Source organism: Nyctibius grandis, chromosome 11, assembly GCF_013368605.1.
Source record: "Nyctibius grandis isolate bNycGra1 chromosome 11, bNycGra1.pri, whole genome shotgun sequence".
Classification (NCBI taxonomy): Eukaryota; Metazoa; Chordata; class Aves; order Nyctibiiformes; family Nyctibiidae; genus Nyctibius; species Nyctibius grandis.
In genome coordinates this window covers 11,641,945-11,669,233 of record NC_090668.1, presented here as the reverse complement: position 1 = coordinate 11,669,233, position 27,289 = coordinate 11,641,945, and the positions used below count along the sequence as shown (strand labels likewise).

The following is a 27,289-nucleotide window of genomic DNA, read 5'->3' as shown; positions in this document are numbered from 1 at the left end:
ATGAACATTATGAAGGTTATTTACCAAACTTAGAATACTGTTCAGAGCAAATTAAATGGTTACTTTTATTCTTTATAACTTGTGTATAGATAAGAGAAGTTACTGTATTTTTTTTAAAAGGCAAAAGTGTATTTTTGGATGGAAGTAAAAAAAAAAAGCAAGTCAAATCAGAAATGCAGAAATGAAGATACCTCTTTTGACACTTCATAGTACTTCTAGCTTTTTTCTGTGAAATCTGAGGCTAAGCTCTTTAATGCTTGTTACATACATTGAATATTCTAGAACTAACACTCATATTTTTTTCAAAACTCAATTATTAGTTGAGTAGCAGTGTATATCCCCATAGTAATATATGGACTTACAGAATGCAAATTAATAGTAGTGAAAAAGATGGTAGATTTGAAAAAGTTTACTTAAATTCTGGAGGCTGTCTTTTCGATGTTTGTCTTCATACAAAGCATTCTGCAGGGAAGTTGCAACTTTACACCTGAATTTCAAAAAACTTAAAATTCTGAAGTGTTAATCTTGACCTTAGTAAATAAAAGATGAATCTAACAGTAGGGTCTAAATTTAAGCTGTGGTAAGAATCTATGGTTGGGATATTTAAGCATGTTAAAGCTGGTTTCTCTGCCTTCCTAAATGGAAGATAAAAAGCATGATTTTTTTAAAAATACTTTTAAACAACTGGCCATCTATAGATAATAGGAATATTTTAATTTATTAACAATTGGCAGGTGAAACTTACTTTGAAAGGAATTGATACACTTGAACACAGGGACTTTTTGTATGAATGAAATTGCTAATACCTGAAGGTCAGTTGATGGTTGAGTGTGCGTACAAGCTTACTGGGCATTTTTCTACTAAAGATCAGAAAGAAGGAAAGAAAATTCATGAAGTGTTTAATCTGTCTCTTCCTGAATCCTCCTTTCAGTCATATCAAATATTTTTGTAGGAGAGAAGAAAACTACTGGAAGAAATAAGGAAGCCAGTGTTCTTCAGACAAAACACCTGGATCCCTTAGAAACTCAAAATTTGTGTTTAGACTTGGAAAAGCTAGAGACAAAAAAAAATAGTTTTGTGTTGAAAATGTTGAGGCAAAGCATCTGTTGTGATATAGAACTGGGAGCACTATTATCAATGTGTTGCAGGCAGGATAGATAAAGAACATAGAAATGGAATGTTCCAAGAAGGAAAAACCTCTCACAGCAAAAGGTAGTAATGCTGAATAGGGAGAAGATAAAGCTCTAGAGAGCCAGAGCTGTGCAAGAGAAAGGGTTTCTTTCTGCAGTGCCTTCAACCAGACTTTTTTGGTAACTCCACAGGTTCTGCCTTGCTTGTCATGACAGCAAATAGTACAATTTTGTGCTTGCTTTTAAGCTTTGCTGTCTCTTAAGTGTAATATTGTATGAGCTTTAAGAATTCTTTTTTTTTTTTTCTTTCCCGTGCTCTCCTCCCTTATGGCATTTATTTCTTGTCATCCTCCTCCACTCTGTTTGTGAAATCCTGCTCTGATGATTGCTGTTTTCCTAAAAGTAAGGAGATCTGATAAAACTGGCAGTGGACTCTGGAAAAGATCAAGATGCTAACGCTCTTCTGCTTGTTTTCTGAGTGGTTGCTGGTGAGATGCAGTTGGTAGCATGTTGAATCCTCACTTGGTCACATGCGTATAGAAATTTGTCACTTTTTCTTGTGTTGCACACAGTCTCAGGTTTGAGAAAGCTACATACAGAAATCCACGTGTTAGTTTCTTCCTCTATGTCCTTCATTTTGCCCAGTGTGCCATATTCCATCAAGGAATTGTTATATACTGATGATTATTCCCTCCTCCTCCCTTCTTCATCAAGATAGGGCCACTTTCAAAGCATAGAGAAAGTAAATCTTTGGTGTAAAATAAACTGCAGTCTCAAGCAGCAGTGCAGCAGCTGGAATCATAGCTAGGAGGCTGAGATAGACCGTATCTACCAAATGCTGTGAAGACTTCGTTGACAGTCCTTTTCTGATTAAGAAAATGCTATTAAGATCTGGTTGAGAGTCATCTTAGCATTAAACGGACTAAACCATTTGGTCATACATACTTCAGAGGTGGACTAACCTAGTAATTTTGAAATTACATGGACTCAGCCACAGTCTGAATATACACGGCACCATATAGCTAACGTTCATTAGTCATTCAGAATAATGTCCTATTTAATCATAACAAGGAAATAAAGACCCAGACCTCTAACTTTAAGACTGTTTCAATTCAGTAGTCCTTTGTTTCCACCTCAGTCTTCGCTTGAATTCATACTTGATTCAAAAGCTCTTGAAGATTATTAGCTCACTGTACAGTTGTATGCTAGGTCTTATTTCTCTTTGTCTCTAGTTTGATGCTTTAGCATGTTGTCTGCTTGTTCTTTTGTGCAAGAAGAAATCCCAAGAAATTTCTCGTTGTTGAATTTACAGCTTGCGTTGAAAAACAAAATATGTGGGTGTAGTAGGTACTGCACTGCTTTTGATATGAAGCTGGAATTTCCTGTAAGAGACACTGACAATCCTGCATACCCTTCCACACCTAATTTCTCCTCTCCTTTCTTACCAAACCCGAGGTGCTCCCATGAACCTTAACTCTTAGTTGACTGAAGGGGAGGGGAAGATGAAGTAGGAGGTGAGACCTTAACCTCTCCTTGTATTACCAAAGTGCACCTTGGGTTGCCAGAGAGTAATAATAAAGTTTTTAAAGGGGCTTGGGAGGTATATTTCATTCTGGAGTGTTAGTAGGACACACACAAATCAATTTGGACATTATGTAAATCCAGACTTTAAAGAAAATGTGCCAGTTTGAAACAACCTGATTGTTATATTACAGTGACTGCTGAAGTCGAATTGAAATGTAAGCCAGCTGAGAAAATTGCAGCAAGCATGCTTTTTGCACTGCAGGAAAATACACTGATCTTTGTTACTGTGTTACACAGATAGGGGTGAAGGGAGTACAGGCAGGACAGAAATGTAGACTGAGCTCCATGGTGATTTGTGCAGTGGGTTTTGTTTGGTTTTAGTGAAGTCATTCCCTTTTCACATTTTCCTCTTCTGAATTTCTGAAGTCTGAGTACATTGTTTTTCCAAATTGGAAAATAAGAGCCACTTGATTTATGTAAATACTGGATAGTCAAAGGTTTTTGAGTGAACTGGTAAATACAATACTGTAAAAATATTCTTCTCTTAATTAAAGACAGTATCCTCTTAACTTAAACTCCAAAGCATCATTGATTTGAGTGTTTGGGTTTGTATGGCTACATTGAGTAGAATAGGTGCTAAGTGTTATAACACAGAGATAAAACCATCCCTTTCGTTAGGTATGGTTACAGGCTTACTATTTCCTCTCCTCAAGCCACATTTCATTTAAGTTTAATTGAGTGTTACACAAAGCTGTGTTCATTCTTAGCGCGGCAGGGGAGTGGGGTGGGGGATATTCAAGAGAAAAAGTCCAGAGATTTTGCACTTTTAGGACATTTTGGAAATTTAAATTAAAGTATAGAAATTATCCTCTGAAAATATTCTGTCACAAGTTAATGTGCACAAGGACTTAATGTTTACAAATTTTTATTGTCTTTACAGTTCTGCTATCATTCATAGATCTGCTGTTTCAGACTGCGTAGGAATAGTACAGGATTTGGAGACTCTTCATTTACTATTAACAAAGTTAATACATAACATCATATGTAATTGCTGCCTGACTGTGGTTGTAGGGTTTCACAGTGATTTTTTTTATAAGTTACGTGTATGTATTTCATAGGAACGTGGTTTAAAGACCTTTAAACTTGACCTGTTGGTTATTTGCCATTATGTTATCTAGTAAAGGCTGAAGTAATGTTTGTAGGTACACATCTAGTGAATGTAGAGTAGTGGGGTATTTCAGCATAACAAAATGCTTTTCTAATAATAAAAAAAAATACTTCAAATAGCTTCTCAAACAGTGAGGAGAAAAATTTAATAATGGCAAAATTTAGGTCAATACTTAAGGTGTTACCTTTTTTTAAGGTCTCGTTCAACACTTGGACACACAAGATCACACTGGGGACAAAGCTCTAGTTCTCATGCCGCACGACCTCAGGAACAGCGGAATCGCAATAGGATTTCCACAGTTATACAGCCACTGAGACAGAATGCAGCGGAAGTAGTGGACCTTACAGTAGATGAAGATGGTAAGTTGCATTGATCTGAGAAATCTCTTCCTTTTTCAGAAGCAGGATGATCAGTGTAAGGGGAGTGGAATTAATAGCATCAGTTATACCATTCTGTGAAAATGTCTCCATTCTAAACAAACTAATTTCCAAGCCTGTGAGAAAATCCTCTTGCTGCCTTCCTTTTAAAATTAAAAGTTTAGCCATTCCCAGTGGGTCTCCAAGATGTAATTTTTCTTCCACAGCTGACTTGGGTGTGTGTCCGAGGGCTGACTCACGAGGCAGAAATTACAGAACAGGTTGGAACTACTTCTTTAAAAATATGCACTTACTTCAATGAAACACTATAAAAGGAAAATCTATCACTGCCTATGCTTTGGAATAGTTACTGTTCCTTCAGACCTTGGAGTAAAAAGAATTTTAAAAAAGAAAAAAAAAAAACAAGCAACTCCCAAACTGGTAAAGTATGTTAGGTTTCTGAAGCTGTAACCTTTCATTTTTTCCTAACATTGAAACCTACTGGCACTTAATAAGTCTATTCCTGATGAAAATCATAAGAGCAACTTTCAAGTATTGTCAGAAGTTGAGAGAAAGAAAAACTAAAGCTCATGTACATTTTTGCAGGTTTATTTTTTTGGTGGTGGTTTTGAGGATTTCTTGGGTGCATGTTACTTTTAATGTTTGACAGAAATTTTGTCCTGTTGTGGTTCTGTCCCTGAGTGCATCACAAGCTAGTATCTTGTGATATCTTATTCTTCAAGTTGTTTTGATTTTTGGGATGGGTTGGAGAGTTGGAAGGGTTTGGAAATGGTTTTGGTTGTTTGATGGTTTTTAAGGAAGAGGATGGGTTGATTTACAGATTCTTTTCTTTATGGATTTACTGTGAAATATCCCAACAGCTCTATCATTGAAAGGGAATAGGCATCTATTGCTTTAATTTACTCTTTAAACTCAAATTACAGAGTTTAGTCTTAAATTCAGGAACCAAATTATTTAAAAAAATATTATGGCTGAATGAACTTCTACTTCTGTAATGTATATATTTAAGACTAGGTGTTTCTCCCCCACCCCAAGGAAATACCTTTCTAAGATGAGTCTTCCAGGATTTCAGGGATATTATTTTTGGGTTTAGGCATCAAATTTCACACGTGAACTAAAGTAAAATGATAAAAATTCTGAATTAACACTGCTACAAGGCAGCTATGTACTTTGTCATGACTTTACTGATGTCTTCAAAGATACTGGTCTTAAAACTTTGCTAGCTACTTCCATGAGCATGAGGATCATATCTCCATCTATCTTCCTGGATTAATGTCTGTGAAGCATGTTGAAATTAAGTTTCTCTTAGCTAGTGGTTTGAGATTGACTAAGCCCGCTGCCTTTTACTGGTTTTGGGGGGGAGAAACAGAACTGTCTGTGTTGCTGATGATGAGTCAAAACAGTAACAGACTAGCAGGGTGATTGAGGCTGATAGAATTGAGAATTGTCTGACTGCAGGATTGCTTTCAGAATGTATTAGCATCCAGTCTTGAGCACTGTGTGATCACACATCAATGTTAGGCTATACATGTCCTATATACTTGCTATTTTTTTCTGAAGTTAAACATTAATACATTTCTTCCAAAATGTTTTCCTGTAAATAAAATTAGTACATTGGAATGCCACATTAAAGTCCAAAGGAATTTAAATATAGGTATCAGGTCATTTCTTTTAACGTAATGAGTTGGAAGACTTGCAAGAGAAACGTTTATTCCCTTGCTCACTGAGTTGCTGATATACCTACTCTAGATACAGACAGAAATCTTGAAAACTAGTCATATTTTATTTTGAGACTTTGTGTAAGAGAAGTATTTGAGGTGTCTTGATGCTTTTTTTTTTTCCTGATATCCATGCAGGCATTTTTACTAAAAAAAACTGAGCTGTTTCTGATTATATTCCCTTTTATGGTATCTCATATTCCCAGTCATGTCATTGCCTTGTCAGTAATTAGAGAGAAATTTCAAACTTGCAGTCAAAGGCAGACTTTTTCAAAACTGAATTTGAATTATGCCACCAAGTATCTTTTTTAAATTTTAACCTGTTTACAGTTGTGTAGTAAAGAACAAGATTTGTCAGGTGTTTGGTGTATTTCCCTGGATCTAATTAAATATTTTCCTGACTATTATCTTTACAATATGCAAAAAGAACATGTATGTACTTTTAACAGAAGTCTCAAATACTGATTTAATGTGTATTGAGACTAGAAACCAAGTTCATCTTGCTACAGCCTTTAGTACTATGCATCTAGAATGATTGAAATTTGTAAAGTAGTTCTGCTAGTTTAGATGTTATGCTATTCTTGGTTAGTTGCCTAAAAGTTTTTCTGTGATTTGTGGGCATTAAAAAAATGGTACTTAATCATACAGTAGTTTGCCTGTGGATTTACGAAAGATTTCAGTGAGTGTTTTCATCATAAAGTAACAAAGTAATTTAATTTCCTTTCTAGTAGTATTTTATTCAGTAAACAAAGCTTGATGTGTAAGATTTGGTTGGGAATTGATTCTATATTAATTCTTAATTTGAGTTGATTTTAAAAAAAAAGATAATTTTTTTTCCCACACACCAGTGAAACAGAATTAACTTTTGTATTTTGTACCTGTCAGGCTTTTGTGTTTTGACTTTCTCAGCATCTGCCAAGACCAGAATCTCTTGTAAAATAATTAAAAAACAGTAACAACTATAAAAAACCCCAGCAGCTTTTAAAGCTTAAAGAACATGAAAGCTTTTTTGATTTGCTAGAGCCGACAGTTGTGCCAACCACGTCAGCTAGAGTGGAGCCGCAGGTCGTGAATTCTGCTTCCGGTAACAGTTCTAGTACGTCTACCTCAGAGCAGGCCTCTGATGCAGCTCCAAACGTCTCCAACAGCCAGCCCTCTGCAGCACCAGAGACGACTTCTAGTCTTCCCAGTGGCAGCACTGCTGGTACTTCAGCTGGAGGTACAGAATAAGAGAGCTTTCTAAACTGTTGTGTTGCCTCCTAGTACAAAGGAGGTAGAGGAAGTTAATCGCCATTCCCTAGATTAAATGGCATGTGAACTTTTAGTACTGAACATAACAGTAATAATTTGAGAGGACAGGAATCTGAAAAAGATCATTGATTTTTCCCCAAATATGAACGAAGTTGTGCTGAAGCCTTCTACTTTTGCCTATTGGAATGACTTGGTTATGCCTAATGAACCACGTCCTTGCTTTTTGAGGAGGTAGAATGTAGTTCACAGGGAATTAAGTCTTTCATTGCAATGTGTTACAGGGGTGGGTTTTTAATGTGTATTGTAAGGAAGCGAGGGATGCATATAGATTCCTTGAACCTCCCCCTGTATATCACTTCACTGGAAGCACATTTATACAGATCTGTATAGATACTGACCTGTAATAGAGCTGTATGTACAGGTAGCACGCTCATAATGTCCCTGAAACATGGGTGCTCTGCCCCTATCTGCAAGTCAGGTGAGGTACAAAAAACCTGAGCTGACCACAGTTGCATAAGAATTTGAAGTCTCTACACTAACCACAGGGACAATCTTTCCTCCTTTCCCTACTGGTAACATGTCTTAAATTAGTGGAATAAGGCAAGTGTCAGTTCATGTCCTCTAGTGGTTCCCATGAGTACACCCACCTGAATCGTTCAGTTTTGGTTCATTTGGCAGGCATAGTTAAATCTTTTTTGTACCAGTTTGTTTTGTTTTAGTCTAGATCTGTTTTTCAATTGGTTAATTATTTAATTGTGAAGTATTTTTTTTCTATTTGAGACACTGCTTTACAGTGATAAGCTTTACTATTTTTTTCACTTCAATATTAACTTTATCTTCAAGATGATATAAGAAGAACTGCATCTAATACGACACTGGAAACTGACCCTCCAGCCATGCCAAGGTTGCCATCATGCTGCCCTCAGCATTCTCCTTGTGGAGGACCTTCACAGACTCATCATGCATTGGGGCACCCGCATACAAGCTGCTTTCAGCAGCATGGCCACCACTTTCAACATCACCACCACCACCACCACAACCCTCACCCAGCTGTTCCGCTATCTCCTTCATTCAGTGACTCCAGCTGCCCTGTTGAAAGGCCTCCTCCAGTGCCTGCACCTTGTGGAGCAAGCAGCAGTTCTGGCACCAGTTACCATGACCAGGCATGTTTACTTCTTGTGACTCTCCCTTTGCGATTTCAAGTTGTTAGAGAAATGAGAGAATAGAATAGGATGCTGAATTGTGGATTATTCTTTTGTTCTGTAGCAGGCATTATAGAAGGGAACTAAAAGGAAAATTTGAGCTATAATATATGGACACAAAAAATTGGAATTTTACAGAGTCATAATCCAACAAGTAATCATTGACAGCTGACATCCTCTTGATGACTGTAAGATGATAGTGGCTGTTTAAGCAAACCAAACATAAATACCTTGAAATAAACTCTGCTGATCATAGCAGTTTTGCAATGCAAATAATAGAGCTGCTTTAAGGGAAGAAAAAATCGAGTCTAATGTTCCATTTATAAAAGGTATAAAAGAGTTGCTCTTCTAAAAGCATTGTTTTTTAAGACTTTTTAAGTAATTAAAATCACAGCTCTAAATACCGTTATACGTAAGAACAATACTGTGCAAACATGCAGAGCTATCAATCTGGTTTCTGTTTTAAGTGTAATACATTCAGCACAACTGAACACTATGCATGGAGCTGCCATATATTCCCTGATTTATCCATCAAAGAGTTTTTGGTTTTTTTACACAATCTGGTGTAATGAATTTAGTCTCTCTCACCAGATTCAAGAACTTAGGAATAAGAAATATTAACTGTATCTAAAGACTGTTACAGAGTCAAGCCTTAAAAGTTAAAAATTTGGATCCCAGTTGTTTGTGATAGTATTTATTTTTTATCACATTATGTTTGTGGGTAACTTTGTTTTCAATGTCTAAAGAATTGCTTGAAAAGAGATGGTTTGTTTATGCAGCAGGCATTGCCAGTAGACTTAAGCAGCAGTGGTATAAGAAGTCATGGAAGTGGTGCTTTTCATGGGACATCTGCTTTTGACCCCTGCTGTCCTGGTTCTTCATCTCGAACTGCAATTTATGGCCATCAGGCTGGTGCTGGCCCAAGCCAATCAATAACAATAGACGGATATGGATCAAGTATGGTTGCGCAGCCACAGCCACAGCCTCCTCCTCAGGCATCGCTCTCTTCCTGTCGGCATTATATGCATTCTCCTTGTAAGTACTAATAAGTACTGGGTACCTGGGGGAGGCAAAACCAACAAACAAGAAAACAGCTTCCCTGATGATATATGAAAACTCTTACTATCTGCTTGCTTTGAGCTGAGAACTGACCGAGCAAAACACATATTAACAAATGTATTGAAACAGTTCAGCTTGTGTAGAGGATTTGAACAGATCAAGGTGAAGTTAAAATATTTTCTTTTGGGTGACTTTAATAACATTCAGACTTCAAAAACTGTGTTTACTGTGAAAATATTTTTCATCTCCTTTGTATTTTAGCAATGCCTTTTTATTTCTTTTTCCTTGGTTCGTCCCCTGTCCCATCCCCCCAGTGAGTTCTGCTTGAGCAAGCTGAGAGTCAGCTCATTTGTTTGATTGTGATTTCTTCTTTTGGATTTTATTGTCTCTACTTGGCCGGGGGGGATTGAATTTTTAAAAAATTAAAACAACAGACTTGAAGTAAAATTTCTCACCATATATACCTTTTTCAGCATGCATCTCTCAGATTTTTTTTTTCTTTTATTTAAAAACTGCATAAACATGTATTCCCATGTTGCCACTCTTTACACTGGTATAATAATACTGAAGCACCTGTGTGAAGATAATTTTAAAAATAAATTTAAGTTAAAACCTGCTACTGACCAAATTAAAAGCACCTGATGTTTACATTGCAGATGCTTCTTTGACAAGACCTCTTCACCATCAAGCTTCTGCATGTCCTCACTCTCATGGAAATCCTCCTCCACAGCCACAACCTCCACCTCAAGTAGATTATGTTATCCCTCATCCAGTGCATCCCTTCCATCCTTCTATCTCCTCTCATGCATCTTCTCATCCTGTTCCACCTCCACCTCCACCACCAACTCATCCTTTAGCCAGTGCAGCTGCTCCAATACCACAGCATCTTCCTGCAACACACCAGCCTATATCTCATCACATTCCTGCAACAGCACCTCCAGCACAGAGGCTACATCCTCATGAAGTGATCCAGAGGATGGAGGTCCAGAGAAGAAGAATGATGCAACACCCAACGTATGTCACAAATGTACTCAGAACAATATCTAAACATATAATTCATTTCCCTCAGGTTTGTAAAATGTTGCACGTGAATCTCAAACTGTTAATTGCATGGTTAGGAACTCTTAGTATTAAACCACGGTAAGAAGTGTCTTTACATACTGTCACAGTCGAGTGAGCATTAAGACTGAACCTGTTCCATTACATCTCTCAACAGTGTCTCCAGGTAAGGCACAGATGGGGCATGGAAGAGAAGGGAAGCTTATGTTTCTCTTGCCCATTGCTCATTCTCCAGATAACAGGCAGGAATTTCTTTTCAAGCTGGACAGCCTAGAAAGTACATCATAAGCTCCTTCCAAATGTGTTCCTTGACAGTGTGTTTTGCCTTGTTGATGCCATTAAGATTCTTTTTATCGAACTAATGCTTTAAAATAAAATGAACAATTTATTATAAGAGACAGTTTACCAGGTTTAATTCAGATTTAACCTTAGATGCTGACCTAGCCTTTATGCTTACTGTGCCTTTATGTCTTTAGAAGAAAAGGAAGAGACTGAATAATATCTGTACAAGAATGTGACCGATGTTGAGATGTAGCTTGTCCAGGATTGGAAGTAGAGAATGGTTAGAGTCCTCTTCTCGCTGTCATGTCTTGAGTGTGGGTACAACAGCTATAACTTCCTTAGGATCTTGTAATCGGCCACAAAATGTGCAAAAGGCAGTGTATGAGGGTGCACTGCATTTGTATAACATATGGATTTTCTGTTTATTTTAAATCTGATCACCCACTTTATACTAAGATTGTGGGATAGACAGCCTAGGAGTTTTACTTTCATGCAAATTATTTCAAATGTGTTTCTTTTAAATTAAGACTAATTTTAGGAAAAATGGGCCTACATGCCATTCAATTTTTTATGGAACTATGGAGGTAGTTTTGCTATGTTTTTTTAATGAAAATACATTCTTCCAGATTTTTCCCCATAGTTATTTGATAAACTGAAGGTAGATGAGATTAGGAGTAGGTTCTGCTGATAGGTCAGTTCCCAAGTTGGTCTGTACCATTACAGAAAACTAATACTTCTAACATAATTTATACAAGGTTGACAGATTTCTCTGGAGAAGTGTCAATTTACAGTGATTAGAATAGTTTCTTGTTAAGTAACTTTTTACTTCTCTAGACATGTAAATTTACAAAATGTCTATAGTCTGCTTTGTCAGGTAGTTCAAGGTGGTGCTGGATCTGAAGACAGTGTACTGCTTTTGGCAAAATCTAAGTTTCTAGGTTGAATTAAAAAAACAAAACACTTTCTGCATTGAAAGCAATGGGAAGAAAAATACCAATCAATTTGTTTCTGTAACTGTGAAGTGGTAAAGTAACAGAAGTCAACCAGCAGGTCTTTTTGGAGATTTTTTCCAAACCTGTAGTTGTTCTATACCAACTGGCATGGAAAAAGCTATGTGCTCTTATTACTTGAGCTATGATGCAAACATGTTTCAAGGAAAATGTCCTCTGATTAGTGTATTAAGTTTCCCCTAATTACTTTTGCTGGTATAGTTTTACTAGAAATAAACTGCAGCATAGCTGTAAGACTATGAATCTCAACATGACCATCGTTGCCTTTGCTTTCCTACTTGCAGGTTGAGGTTAGGATTAAACACTGTCAGTCCTTCTGTAGTCACCTCTGCCAAGTGAAGGGCAGATCACAGTAGCTGAAGCTGGCTTTGTCTTTGAATATGAAATCTGTATTATAATTAATTTCCAATTTATATCTAAAGTTGAAATTAAAATACTGTATGTGGAGTTTTATTTTTTTATTTTAAATGCATTCCAGTAATTCAGTCTGTAACGTTTTGACTATGGATGTTGCTTTCTTGATACTAACAAGTATGTGAAATTAACTGTTGCTGTTTTATGTTGTTTAGACGTGCTCATGAACGGCCTCCTCCGCATCCTCACAGAATGCATCCCAATTATGGTCACGGGCATCACATTCATGTGCCTCAGACAATGTCTTCCCATCCTCGACAAGCTCCAGAGAGATCTGCCTGGTTAGTAATCAGATACTATTTAATCTTTGGGACTCAGGACAGAAGACCGTAATGTGCTGATCACAGTGCTGATAAGGCTGGCAGTGATTTCAAAAAGTGCTGCATGCGCCTGTAGTTTAAAATTCGTAGATGTTGATATTTCTAGGGGGTTTTATCCATTGCTTTTAAAATGGAATTAAGTGTTACTGACTCTAGGTAGTTATTTCAAGAATTGATTTTAAAATAGGCAAATAAAATGTTGCTGAAGACTATTCTTGTATTTATGTTCTTTGTAGAATAGAGGTTTGTATTTGAGTTACAAACTAATTTCTCTCTCTCCTTGTTTGTCTGAACTTATTTAAAATTGCATCAGGCCCACTCATGAAGGTTACATTTAAGTTCCACAATACATTTATTATTTAAAAAAGATACTTTTGACCATTAGGGAAGAGGTGCATGTGTGACAGCTGCTGTTCACACAGCATGAGCTACAGAGAAGACTCCACACTGATAATATTCCTGGGCACAATAAATGTGGACTTGTCTCTACTGATTTATCATACTAATCTTCACAGCTTATTTAAAAACAACTTCTGGTTGTGGTAGGATTAAGATGATTCTTTAGCAAAGTTTAAATAAGTTTAAAAAAAATTCTTACATAAAACTGTTGTGGTAGCTGTGCTGTGTTGTATGCTTTCCAAAGCAGTGGAATTGTGTCTAGGAGTCAGGATGTACCTTTACTGTAATGCCACTTTCTTTCATGTGACAGGGAACTGGGAATTGAAGCTGGTGTGACTGCAGCTACTTACCCTCCAGGGCCCTTGCATCCTCACTTGGCCCACTACCACGCACCTCCTCGACTTCATCACTTGCAAATAGGGGCCCTTCCTCTAATGGTAAGGGGATAGCTTATGAAAAATGATGATTGTTGCTCATTGTAATTATTTTGTTTGTCAGGGGAATTATTTTAAGGTTTACTGTATTTAATTGGACACGTGTACATTGCTGCAAAAGTTAGTGGTTCAGCTGAAGAAGAAAATACTCCAGTGTTTCTGTGTGTTGCTCCCAGATGGGGAGCTAGAGCAGGCTCGTGTCTAATAAGAGAAAACAGTTTAGGACACTAACATTTCTAACTTCAGCTCTTGCAAAATGAAATATATTTGAATTAAATTGTCACTTGCATTGCAATGCATTGACCCTCTGCATCTGATTTTTAAAGTTCAGATTCTTCTTTAATGAGTTTTGGCTTGTTAAAAGTACCAACTTTCCACCCAGTGCATGAGGACTAGCACTGGTGCTTTATTTTTAAGATGTGTATACAGCACAGCTAGAATTCCATCTAGAGATTTGGTTGTTTTCAAATAATATTTGGTGTTCATCAACCTAATTCTGTGTGATAAAGTATATAATTTTGTAGTGTGAAGTGTTACAAGCAACAGGAAGTGTGAGGGTAAACTAGGCCCTTGTTACACATAACTATTTTAAATCTACAATAGAAAACCAAGGAAAATCAGCATAATTCTCTAACTTTTACAGAGTATTATTTTGGAAGAATGTTTGTAGGTTTATTTAAAATATTCTTAATTTTGTTTAATGAAAATTCATAGAGACAAATTTAGTTTAATGGAGTATGTTTAGTATTTCTATGTGGTATTCTGTGTGGCTAACCCATGTTATTTAACCCTCTTAAAGCTAGATAATCTAATCAAAATTGTGGGCTCATCTGTAAACAAATGCTAAAATTGTAATTAAAAATCAACCTGCAAGTCTTGTCCATCCAAAATTCCTCTGTTAATAGCCAGAATTGACATCTAGGGATTGAACTGTAAATTTACAACCAATACTGTAATAGCTGTCTCTTCACAGTCCGATCTTACATTGCTTGTTCCTTGCTATTTGACCAACAAACATGATGATAATCCTCAAGTACTTCCCTGATACATCAGGGTTGGTAATTCATTGATGTACAGCTTGCATACTTACCACAGACTTTCTAGAGCAGTCTGTAGAATTTGGTATTTTAGCATAGCCAACAAGATTCTTTCTGCATAACCTTCTCTCTTGTGTATCATCTATTCAAATGAAGATTTTCTGCATTTTTCTTCAGATAGGTGTCTGGTTTTTTCAAGTGGATGAAAAATGGCTTGCCTCTCTCATGTTTATTGCATGTGTTGTACTGTATCGGATAACATCAGTTGCTTTAGATTCTCGAAGAGAAAGGGCCCTTCTAATATTAGTTCAGGGAACTGCGATTGCAGTTAGGAGGCAGCAAGTTAAACGTATGCCTATTTTATCTCATTTTCTATCAGGGCTAAGAAACCAATTATGGCATTTATTTCCACTATTGCTGTGAAGTTTCTAGAAACTTCAGAGTTCAGCTGATCCTTATATTACAGTGTGATGAGAAACTTTTAACTGTATTTTAACTTTTCTACAACTAAAATGTTACACAAGCAAGTAGTTGGGACCCCACTGTTTATCATCTTTTTAGCAGTAGAATGGAAGAAAGCTGTGATAGAGAATCTTCGTAAGTATTTCATAGAATCATAGAATGTTAGGGGTTGGAAGGGACCTCTGGAGATCGAGTCCAACCCCCCTGCCAGAGCAGGACCAATCTAGGGCAGGTCACACAGGAACGCATCCAGATGGGTCTTGAAAGTCTCCAGAGGAGGAGACTCCACAACCTCTCTGGGGAGCCTGTTCCAGTGCTCTGTAACCCTTACAGTAAAGAAGTTCTTCCTCATGTTGAGGTTGAACTTCCTGTGCTCTAGCACTGATCTTTGGGGGACTCCACTAGTTACAGGTCTCCAGCTGCACTTGGCACCATTGATTACCACTCTTTGGGCTCTATTGTGTAGCCAGTTCTTAATCCATCTCACTGTCTGTTCTTCTACCTCACACTTCCTGAGCTTGCTTACGAGGATGTTATAGGAAACTGTCAAACGCCTTGCTAAGGTCAAGGTAGACTACATCCACTGGTCTCCCTGCATCTACCCATTCAGTCACGACATCATAGAATGCTATCAGGCTAGTCAAGCATGATTTCCCCTTGGTAAATCCATGCTGACTACTCCTAATAACCTTCTTCTCTTCCATGTGATGAGAGATGACCTCCAGAATGAGCTGCTCCATCATTTTTCCAGGCATGGAGGTGAGGCTGACTGGTCTGTAGTTTGCTGGATCTTCCTTCTTGCCTTTTTTGAAGACTGGAGTGACATTGGCTTTCCTCCAGTCCTCAGGCACCTCTCCTGTTTGCATGATCTTGCAAAAATGATGGAGAGTGGTAGAGCAACAACATCAGCCAGTTGTCTCAACACTCTTGGGTGCATCTCATCAGGGCCCATGGACTTGCGTGTATTCAATTTTCGTAACTGATCACTAACCCAGTCTTCACTGACTAGTGGAGAGTCTTCCCTTCTCTAGGCTTCCTCTACTACATCCAGGGTCTGGAGATCACAAGGGCTAGTCTTAGGATTAAAGACCGAAGCAAAGAAGGTATTCAGCATCTCTGCCTTCTCTGCATCCTCGGTTATCAGGGCTGCCACCTCATTCAGCAGAGGGCCCACACTTTCCCTGTTCTTCCTTTTGCTATTGATATATTTGAAGAAGCCCTTTTTGTTCTCTTTTACTTCCTTTGTCAGTTTTAGTTCTAAGAGGGCTTTGGCCTTTCTTGTTGCCTTCGTACATGTCCTGACAACTTCCCTATAGTTCTCCCAAGTGACAAGACCCTTCTTGCACAAACTGTAAATTTCTTTCTTCCACGAGATTTCCTTCAGAAGCTCCGTGCTCATCCCTGCAGGTCTCTTAGCACATCTACACGATTTTTTACTCAAGGGAACACATCTATCTTGGGCTTGGAGGAAGTGGTATTTAAAAATTGACCGACTTTCTTGGGCTCCTTTGCCCTCCAGAGTCTTAGCCCATGGGATTCCTGCAAGTAGATCTTTGAAGAGTACAAAGTTGGCCCTGCAGAAGTGTCCAGGGTTGTAATCCTACTTATTGCCCTACTTCTACCTTGTAAAATACTAAACTCCACCATGTCGTGATCACTGTTGCCAAGTCTGTTCCCAACCTTAATGTCCCCAACTAGTCCTTCTTTATTCGTTAATGCAAGGTCCAGCAGTGCACCTCTTCTTGTTGGTTCCTCCACTACCTGCATTAAGAAGTTATCATCAATGCACTGCAAGAGCCTTTTTGACTGAACATGTCCAGCTCTGTGGGCTTCCCAACAAATATCAGGGTGATTGAAGTCACCCATGAGTACCAAGGAGCGTGTTCTAGAGGCTACCTCCAGTTGTATGTAGAAGGCCTCATCAACATCTTCTTCTTGGTTTGGTGGTCTATAGTAGACCCCCACAACAGTTTCACTCCCCTTTGCCTGTCCCTTAATTCTTACCCACAAGCTTTCAACCTGTTTTACCTCCCCCCCCTGGATAGAACTCAATACATTTCAGTTGCTCTTGGACATAAAGAGCAACACCACTGCCTCGCCTTGTTGGTCTGTCTTTCCTAAATAGTACGTAGCCATCCATGACAACATTCCAGTCATGGGAGCTGTCCCACCATGTTTCAGTGATCGCAACCATATCATAGTCATGCAATCTAAGGCAGATCTCCAACTCTTCCTGCTAATTTCCCATACTCCGTGCATTGGTGTATAAGCATTTCAGAGAGGGATTTAAGCCACCAGTTTTCACTCTTGCTATCTGACCATTCCTGGCCACTTCTGTGGTTGCTAACTTATTAGTGAGCCCTGTGTTGTTATTGCCCCATGTACCACCATTATCCACCTTGAGTAGGACACTAGTCTGAAGGCTGTCCTTAGGCTCATCTCTAGTGAGTCTGGTTTTATCCCCTTCCCCCTTCAAGCCTAGTTTAAAGCCCTTTCAATGAACCTCGCCAACTCCTGTGCGAGGATCCTTTTTCCCCTATGAGACAGATGTACTCCATCTGTCGCCAGCAGACCAGGTGCCATATAAACTTCCTCATGATCAAAGAACCCAAAATTCCGACGGTGGCACCAGTCTCTGAGCCATGTTTTAATCAGGTGTGTTTTCCACCCTCTTTCAGTGTTTTTCCCTACCACTTGAGGTATTGATGAAAACACCACCTGCGCACCTGAACTTTCAACTAGTTGCCCCAGTGCCTTGAAGTCCTTTTTGATTGCCTTTAGACTTCTCTCTACAACCTCATCATTACCAACCTGGATAACTAACAAAGAGTAATAATCAGAGGGCTGCACCAGAGCAGTGAGCTTCCTTTTAACATCCTTAACCCGAGCCCCAGGGAGGCAGCAGACTTCCCTGTGGGATGGGTCTGGTCGACAAATGGGCCCCTCTGTTCCCCTCAGAAGAGAGTCGCCTACTACAATTACCCTCCTTTTCTTCTTAATTGAAGAAGTCATAAGATGTGGGGATGATGACAAGCCATGGGCAACTCACTGGATGGATCCTTATCTCCATCTTCATTCCCCTGGCCGTCAAGTCCCAAAGCCCCATACCTATTGTACAATGGCAACTGGGAAGGTGAGGGGGGCCGAGAAGGTTTTCTCTTGCCTCTCTGAGGAGGGACCTGAATTTGTGATAAAAATTTCCTGAATTTGTGACAAAATACTTCAGGGAGTCTTGCCCTTCTGCTCAGTAACTGCTGTTACTAGTTGATAAAAGTGTCAGATGAAATCGGGTTCTTTAACTCTACAGAAACTTGTGCATGTGTTTGTGTAGGGATATCTAATCCTCATAACAGTAATTCATGAATCTCTGGATGAAATGGAATTGAAGTTGTTTGTATTTTGAGTTTTTGTACACACTGTACTGACAGCATGTTTTACAGTGTATAGACTGCTGTAAGCAGTACTTAAATGTTTGGGATCTGTTTTGAACCTTGCTGTGATCAGATCAAGTCTTATGGCTTTGAAGTTGTGTTCTGAGTCTCTAACTAATTTGAAGTGCACTAGAAGAACATAAAGGCAGGTTAGAGCACTACTAGAAGTTGTGCATATGTGCATATGCAATGACTTCAAAGCATTACAAATGCCTTTTGATGATTCTACTCTAATGAAAGCCAAAGTTTTCTTTATTTGCATGTATGTGAGAGTACAGCAGATCTGTCAGCAATATTGACTTTGAATATAGAGCAAGTACTCAGTGAAGTTTTTCTTCTAACAAACTTAACTGGATATTAAACAAAAGTGCCATTTTAGTTTTTCTTAGAGCAACAGATTAATTGCAGCTGTCACCTGGGTTTTTTCATTGTAACTTTAGGAATAGGGGCAGGGAGGGAGAGGCTGAACTGTGTTTAGAGTCCCTCTGCTAAATGGTTAATGTTACGAGGAGTGCTTTCTTCTTTCAGTAAGTACAGAGGGTACTAAATAGAAATTTACAAGGCTCATTAGTTGTATTCTTGATGCAGATGTCATCAAATGTTGATGTTCTTTAATTTGGGGGGTGGGGAGGTCTTTTAAAGTAACTCATGCAGTAGCTGAACTAAAAAATTCATTTGTGTTGAATCCCCTTTCTGAAATAGCATGCTGCCCAACAGGCAGTGTGCATTTTTCCTGTGTGTTCTGGAGTACTAAAACATCTAACAACTGCCAGACCATAAAGGGCATAATGGATTATTTGGGCTTTAATGACACTAGTACTCTGATATGTCAATTTCAGGTTTTAATTGGATGCAGATAACCTGATCTTCATCTAGTCAGTGCTGGAATGTAGATTGCAGTTTTAATCATCAGGGAGATACAATAATAAAGATGTGTTGGGGAAGATAATTAGTGTTCAACACTTTGACAGTCCAAATAGAGGGTGGAGGAAACAAAATCTCCTTTTCTGTTAGCTTGGTTGAAGAAACTTTTGCCTGTTTAAATGTTGCTTCAGGAGGAATCCTAGACTAGAAGTACTTAAAAAGAGCTTTCTTCATATCTATGTAGACAAGGATTAAGCTACTTCCCTCCTTGATTTAACACAATTACTTTGTTAAGTGTGATCCTGCTTAGAGTAGTTTGTGTTCCCATCGGTACTGCTTTAATGCCATGTATGTGCTGAGGAATGATCTTCTGTCAAAGTGATTTTTACGATGAATGCCGTTCTGGACAAATATCCATTCTGCGAACCTGAACAACATTTTTAGGAAGAATCAACTAAAGATCAGTGCATGGCAAAACTAATGAAACATCAGACAAGAAAGACACAGGAGGCAGAGGCTTTATCTGTTCCTCTGTTGTCTGATGCCGGTGCTTGTTGTTAGATGCCACTTCAGTTTCTGTTTACTCCGAGTGACTTTGGCTGCTCTTCTGGCACTGTTCATGAAAGTCTCTGACTCAGAGTGCCCAACACCAGTTATCACATCTGGTTGGACAGGATGGGAATTTCCATAATTTAATAGGCTGAGATGGATGTTAAAAGGAACGTGACTTTTTCATAATGAACTGTGTACCAGCCATAATTCTGAATAGGCAAACCATACTTAGGGCTTTAATGCATATCCAAGCAGAACTCCTGTTCTTCTGTTGCTTCAGGAAAGAAAAGGCATCCTAGTTTGTAGTGAAATCTGGAAGGGGAAAAGTCCAAAAAGAAATCTCCAGGAGTTGTTTCTGAATTTGGCCTGAGGATACCCTGAAATGGTCCCCTTCTCTATACTGCTGGCTCTCCTGTGTCTCATGTTTTCCAGATGTTATCGATTTACCTGAATGACCAGAATGTTATGTTTAGCTGTAAAAGTAGTTGAGATGAGAATATTTCTAACATTTTTCAGGCTTCAAAAAATAAGAAAGTATTAGAAGAATGGAGAATAATGCATTATTTGCTATAAAGTTCCAAAAGTCTGCAGACATTCATTTAGAAACTGTAATTTAGTTCAGTTTTGAAACAGGAACTTGCTGTAAATGAGTTTGTTACTAGGACACAAAAAAAAAAAATCAATGCTTGATATTTAAAATCTGCTCTGTTAAAGAAAAAGTTATTTTTATGAACTGGACTGGTTCCTTTTTGTCATTTAATGGAGGGTGGGGTGGAAGGTTAAAACTGGAAGGTCTTGTTTCTTCCCCCTTCCATCTTCTCCTCTTAATAATCAAAGAAGAAAACCAAAATCTCTTCAGCTCTACACTGATAACTAAATTTTAAATGGAATATAGACCTGAAGTGAGAAGTGTTCCCTTTGTGCCTTTTAACTTAGTATACCTTTACTCTTGTTTTAGTTGAATAAGTAACTACTACTCATCTGGGATTTTGACTATTTAAAACTTTAGCAATAAACCTGCCACTGATAGAGTATTCTATTCAGCTTGTTGTTTTTACAACACGCAAAGCTGTCATAGATACAATTTTCAGATCATATTATTCATAGTAGTGAGATTTGGTGATGGGTGGTTTTTTATGGGTTTTTTTGGTTGGGGTTTTTTTTTGTTTCTATTTTATAAAATACATCTTAAATGATGGAGGCTATCTACATGCCTCTCAAATTGTTTCATCTGCCTGTTAATCAAAGAAGTTCCTGGGATATGCTGTTCCAGTCTCGACTCCAGCTTTTCTGCCTTTTTGAATAGTGCCTTGTTGATAGTGAATTTCGGGGGGGGCGGAATTATCTGGACTTTGCTGTTTACTAGCTATGGTGTAATAAATCTCTAGATTCATCTCCTTAATTCATCTGTGAACCCAGACTGCAGCTTGCCAGTTAGAGGGAGATCTCTGTATCATAATTTAAAACAAACAAACAAACAAAAAACCCAGAACTTATGGTAACTTAACCTCTCTCAGGTGTTATGCATCCAGCTTTCATATGCTGTCCCCACTTTTTTTTTTCTATTTCAGAGCCTTACTGTTTTGTTCCTTTAACTGTTGAATGACTCAGAGTGGTTGAGGCCATCTTTACACTTAGTTGCAAAAATTGGGAGGGATTTGGAGGTATAGGCCAGTAGGTCCCAGTACATTATGGTATATGTGTGCTAGTCAGAATAATATTATTCAGAGTGTAGTCATACAGGTATCACAGCTCTAGGAGATGCAACTGTTCTGTACAAAAAAAAAACCTAACAAACTTCCTGTAAAATATCTGAACGCTTAGCTGTAACTTAATGTAGCTATAGTAGTTCAAGGTGAACTTTAGGTTTTAAATAGCCTTGATTAGCTGCATCAAACTTAACTGCATTTTTCAAATAAGAAAATGGACTTTTGTAATGCAGCTGCTATTTTTTTCTTAATATAAACATGAATTACTTCTTCAGTTTTTTGTAGAATATAGGCTATTGAAGAGCGCTCATCTTACGTTCCACTCAGACACAGATACAGTTAGGTTTTAGCTATGCAGCATGCATTACTTGTTCCTTTGCATAATGTCTCTCTATGAAAACTGCAACTTTTCCTTGTTTGAATTTGGTTTATTAAGTTATTAATAATCAGCTTTACTTCTTTTCGAGTATTGATATGGGCCTAAGTGGTTACCTGGATAAGCTTATTGTTTGGATTTGTTTTAATCTGTATGAAGATCATACGTAGTGTGAATCATTGAATAAAAGGTTGGGATGGACAAGATAAGTAGTACCATACAATGGAATAATCTCTTCATTGACTGTGGCAACTGAAAGGCAAAAAGATCCTGGAAAGATGGAAGGTGTTAAAAGGAAGGTAACAAGGAAGAAAATCTTTCCTGCAGGTTAGCCATTTCAAACTATCTCAGAATGTTTGTGTTGTAAATGGTTCAGACTTAGCATTGAATTTTTTAATTGCTGCAAATTTTTGTGGTAGTGGGAAGCGTTAATAGAAAGTGCAAAACCAGAATCAGATGATACTTGTACAGGAAACAAACAGTTCTTGGCAAACTTGTACTGGAATTTGCAGGTCCAGAGTATATTGCTTTAAAGTGTATATTATAATCTGACTGTATCCAAAAGAATATATACAAGCACTTAGTGCAGACTGGCATTACCTTTAACTCTTTACTTTCTTCATTAGCTTTAAGCTTTTCCTTTTTTCTTGTGTTCAATATGAAAACTTACTGGAAACACACTTCGCTTTGTGTGTGAAGCTGTTTCAAGACAGCTGAAATCTTCTCTTTGCATTTGAAGCTTGAAGGTAACTGTCAAAGGGATTTTGGTTAGACTGTTCTTAGTTGGGCATTGTTGATAGTTCTCCCTTGCCCATCTTTCCTGCAGCTTGTAGTCACAAATGTAATTAGTTAAAATCTGGTGATGTTAGACTGCTTATTCTGCAGGCGTAAAAGAGCTATTTTTTTCTTAGAGAGACAGTTTTTCACAATGCAGTGTTTTACTTGGCCAGAAATGTAAGCTGTGCTCTCACAATATTTTATAAAAGAGCCTGTACATAATATGTGTTCAGATAATTTTGCAGAGGTGTGATGCCATTCCCCATCAGGATAATACAAAGGCCCGTTTATTATCATGAACATGTACTGTCCCACCCAATATTGCTGTTGTCTTAAGTAGTTCATTGTGGTATGTACTCTGAGAAATTCTTCGTTGGTTTTGTAGCGTTAAAATTTAAATTTAGTAGGTTTCTTAAATAGATAGTCTCCAGTAGCAGAATTTGTTCCAAATGGGAGACCTGTCCAGGTGCATGTCACTGCAGTTGGTAAACTCTGACCTTTGAGGGAATTGGAACTGTAATTATTGCATTACAGCAATACACCTGTGACTTTACAGCTCCTGTAATGATGCAGTATCTGCACCATCAGATGCATTGTTTTCCAACAGACTCTTTTCAAATCCTGGTGAATCAGAAAAACAAGCAGTGAAAGTCACTCCTGTGACTTGGGTTAGGTTTTGTCAGGAGTTCACTTTCCTCTGAGTGGAGGCAATCAATTCGCAATGTATGTAGTAACAGGCAATGGAAACTTCCAAGTGATGCTGACCAGGTCTATGCCTAGTGTCACGGTTTAAAGCTGGGCCAGCTATTAAACCTGTGGCAGATGCCCTCTGTTATCCCCCCCCTCCCCCCAAAGGGAAAGGGAAAAGGGAGAGAGACTTCCGGGTTGGAAAGTTAAAACAGTTTTAATAAACTATAATAATGAAAAAGAGTATAATAATAATAATAGAAATAATCAAATATATACAAATATATATACAAAACCAAGATTGAGCTCCCCTGAAGTCAGCCACGTCACCACCGGCACTGCAGGGCAGGCTCCGGGAAGGCCCAGGCTGGGCCTAGCGACGGTCGAGAGCTGGATTCAGGGATGCACGGATCGGGATCGGGGGCAGCAGGAAAACAGACGGAGTCCTCCTTGGACACTGGCCATAGCAGAAAGAGAGCGAGACCCTCGTGATCCCCCCCCTTTATACCGAGAATGACGTGTGTGGGATGGAATACCCTCGTTGGTCAATTTTGGGTCACCTGCCCTGTCTGCTCCCCGCTGCAGCTGCAACCCCCCTTCGGCTCTTCACTCGTAAGCAGTGAGGAATTCAGCAGTGACCTTGGTTTCTCTAAGAATAAGTACAGCAAGAGCCTTACTGCACAACATCCCTACCGGTGCCTCAGCGATAACTACAAACTTTGGGCGTTATCAGTCCTAGAGGCAGACACTGTCTGCAAACATGCAGTTAGTTTCAGAAAGTGCAGTTACTTAGAGGAGACTTAGCTGAAAGCAAAAAATCACTGAAAGGAAAATCGGCCTGGTTTAGGCCAAACCAGGACACCTAGTAAAAACCTGGGACAACAAATATGTTCATAGCGTGGATGAGAGACCTAGTTCTTTAAATGTGTTTTCTGTAATTGGAAGACAAAGCAGAATTACACGCTTAAATGGAGAATGGATCATAAATCACCGATTATCTGAGACAGATTTCTTAACAACGTAGTTTTTAGAAATTGTCGTATTTTTAATGCACTCTCCCAAAATTCCTTTGTTATAGCCACAGTTTATATTGTCAAACAGTAAGACCTGTGACACCAACAGATGCTACTTATGTGAAATGTTTAGGTATGCAGATGAATATACATATCTTGTGATAATCTATGTTTGCAATCATATTGAATTCATGCATTAGTATATAATGTCTGTAAATACACTGTGTATTGCGTAACAACTTAGATCTTTAAATTGATACACTGTTGGAGTTTGCAGCAGTCATCCTATCCTGCTTGTTTCCCATCCCCAGCTGTAATTAGTACCAGGCTAACAGATATTTAGGCTGCTTATGAGAGAGGCACCGTCCATATTAGGATTCTGGAAATGTTCTTAAAGTAAAATCTTCCATTTCTATTACTTGGTTTGTAAAAATATAATACTAATATTGTGGCTGTATTTGTGGCTTATATTGGCACTACGTGGTCATCATTTAACAAGCACCATGTAAATTGCTTTTAAATGATCAGATTCTGGATTTCTTCTGTGAAAAAAATTATTTAAGGCAGAGAAATATTTTCTATTCCTGTCAGCTTTTAGTTACCAGATTGGATTTGAAAAATATAGAAAGGTAGCTTATTGGTCTGTTACTTTATGCGAGTAACTTTGTCTAGGCCTGTGCTTTCTCACAATGCATTAATTCAGTTTTACACCTTTACATATGCTAAGCTTAGAAGTGTCTGCTGGAAATAAAAAAAGTCACACATGAATACCTGACTTCATGAATAATACCAGCCAATAGCACAGAAAGGAAGATAGTACTTAAGTACTTAACGTTATTTCCAGATGAACTGCTGCTTACAGTCCTTGTACCAGTGCACTCTACATGATTAAGTAAACTGAATCTGCTGATCGTGTGATTTGTTTTTTTTTTCCTGTTCACTAAAAATTGCTGCTGGTGTGTTTCTCACAAAAAGTCACTACCATTGTTCACTCATCTTGTGGCGGTAAAAATGGAACACAGAAGCCCTGCTGTGAAGGTGGTCCTTGGTGTATTAATGACCTTTCTGCTTTCCTGTATGAAAAGCGCTGGTGCTTGAAGTGCCTGTAGGGTATATCACTGGACACTGGTATTTTGTTCACTGCTTGTATCTTTTAATAAGCAAGGAAGTCAGTGGATGCGTGAATATGGAGTGTATGCAGAGTTGCCTGGGACTTTAGATGCGAGTTTTGAGTTTTACTTTTTCTATCTGCCTCTAAATTTGAAGTGTCTGAAGATGTTCAGTTGTTTTGGGTAAGATAAGGATATTGGCTGTTTTTTCCAGACTGAGTATTAGTCTTGTTTCTTCTGTGGTACCAAAAACTTACATTTGAGAATCTATAGCCAGTCCTTTTTGTAACTTCATGCGTAGCTTTTAGGTGTTTTGCTTACAAAAACAGGTAGATACTTACCACAGTTTATGCAAAGTAAGTTGAGATTTTGCGACTTGGGAAGTGAGACAAAGCAATATATAGTGCAGATGCGGAGAGATTATAACAGAGGATCTAGTCTCACTTCTGTTTTGCTTCTGGTTATATTTAGAGAGCTCAAAGTGGTGGTGTCAGTTGGAATTGTATGCTCACACTGAGGAGTAGAAATAATAAGTGATTCAATAAAAGCAAAAGGATCTTAAATTTTACAAAAAAAGTGAACAGTAAAATGCAGAAACTGTTCTGAATAGGTTTAACTTAACGTCTGCTGTTTGAATAGGTACCAGACATGGCGGGCTACCCTCACATCCGTTACATTTCATCGGGATTGGATGGAACATCATTCAGAGGCCCTTTCAGGGGCAATTTTGAGGTTTGTAATAGAATAAAACTAGATATATGTCAAAATGTGTCATGAGGGAATATGGGGAGGGTGTATGGTAGGGCTAGTTCTATATATAGATGTAAAAGAATTATAAAGAAAATACCCTTTATTTACAGAATGGCCTCACTATTGTGAACTGGGATAAAAGCATATTGAAACATCAGTTGATAAAAGGTCTCCTGGGCAATGTAGGCTTAGGTGGTTATTAACTGACAGTACATTTTGCTCTGCCCACCAGCCCAGTTAGAAGGATGTAGTATTCACATGATATGTTGGTAGAAGGTAGTGGTGTGTCTGAATAATAGTGCCAGGATCCTCCCAGCGAGGGTGAAACTTGGCAACTCTAACAGTGCTGTCCTGTTTATGTAGTGCAGGAACTAAAACTGAGGGAAGGGGAAAAAAAAAAAAAAAAGAGAAAATAAAAGGTATCAGATGCAGAGAGTTAATGACCTAGTCCACTGAAAACATCTTCAGTGACATCTCATGGTTCTAATAAACTCATTGCTGGAGAAAAATAAATCAGTCGTTGTATTTCAACGTAAGCAACTTTTTTTTTCCTTCTAAGCCTTAACTGTTAGCAAATGTTTACATAGTGCATTTTAATGGCATTTTCCTCATTAGACGCTCAAATACGTGTGAACATACTGATAACCATTCCTAGCTGACAAACAATTTCTGATGTTTTTAGTAGTAAAAGTGTTTCCCTATAACTTAAAATACTGGGCAGTGTTGTGTGGGTTTTTCTACAGAAACCCATCCTTTTCCCACACAACATACTCTTTTTTTTTTTTTTTGCTTTACCTGTATTGGAATAAATTGGGAATTGAGAGTTTGTCATTCTGCAAATGGGTTAGAATAAAATTAATATTTACTCAAGGTAGTTGAAATAACAGTTCTTACACTGTTCGTTCCTTGATATTTTTTTAGGAGCTGATTCACTTGGAGGAACGATTAGGCAATGTTAATCGTGGAGCAACACAGGGAACTATAGAAAGATGCACATATCCACATAAATACAAAAAGGTGAGGATTTCTCAAATTGTGGCCTGTCTGTAATATTTCTTTGACATTTATGTTTCGCTTAAATCTGCAAAAATGTTGGCTTCAAAGAGTGTGTGTTTTCTGTATCTTGCAATTTCAAGGATTGTAAGCAAAGCTCACAATGCCACTTCTTTCACAAA

General features: G+C 38.2%; 1 protein-coding gene across 5 annotated transcripts in view; it reads left to right on the top strand.

Annotated features, from left to right (window-relative positions):
* RNF111 (ring finger protein 111) overlaps positions 1-27,289 on the top strand; it is a 66,709-nt gene that overhangs the window by 34,521 nt on the left and 4,899 nt on the right. For 4 of the 5 annotated variants that reach the window (XM_068410425.1, XM_068410423.1, XM_068410427.1 and 1 more), the window contains 9 exons: positions 4,018-4,181; positions 6,939-7,136; positions 8,012-8,331; positions 9,150-9,405; positions 10,086-10,443; positions 12,350-12,475; positions 13,224-13,350; positions 26,004-26,096; positions 27,036-27,131. In XM_068410425.1, coding sequence (XP_068266526.1) covers positions 4,018-4,181; positions 6,939-7,136; positions 8,012-8,331; positions 9,150-9,405; positions 10,086-10,443; positions 12,350-12,475; positions 13,224-13,350; positions 26,004-26,096; positions 27,036-27,131 — 1,738 coding nt within the window. The remainder of the gene's footprint in view (positions 1-4,017; positions 4,182-6,938; positions 7,137-8,011; positions 8,332-9,149; positions 9,406-10,085; positions 10,444-12,349; positions 12,476-13,223; positions 13,351-26,003; positions 26,097-27,035; positions 27,132-27,289) is intronic. The other variant, XM_068410426.1, reaches the window with a different exon arrangement.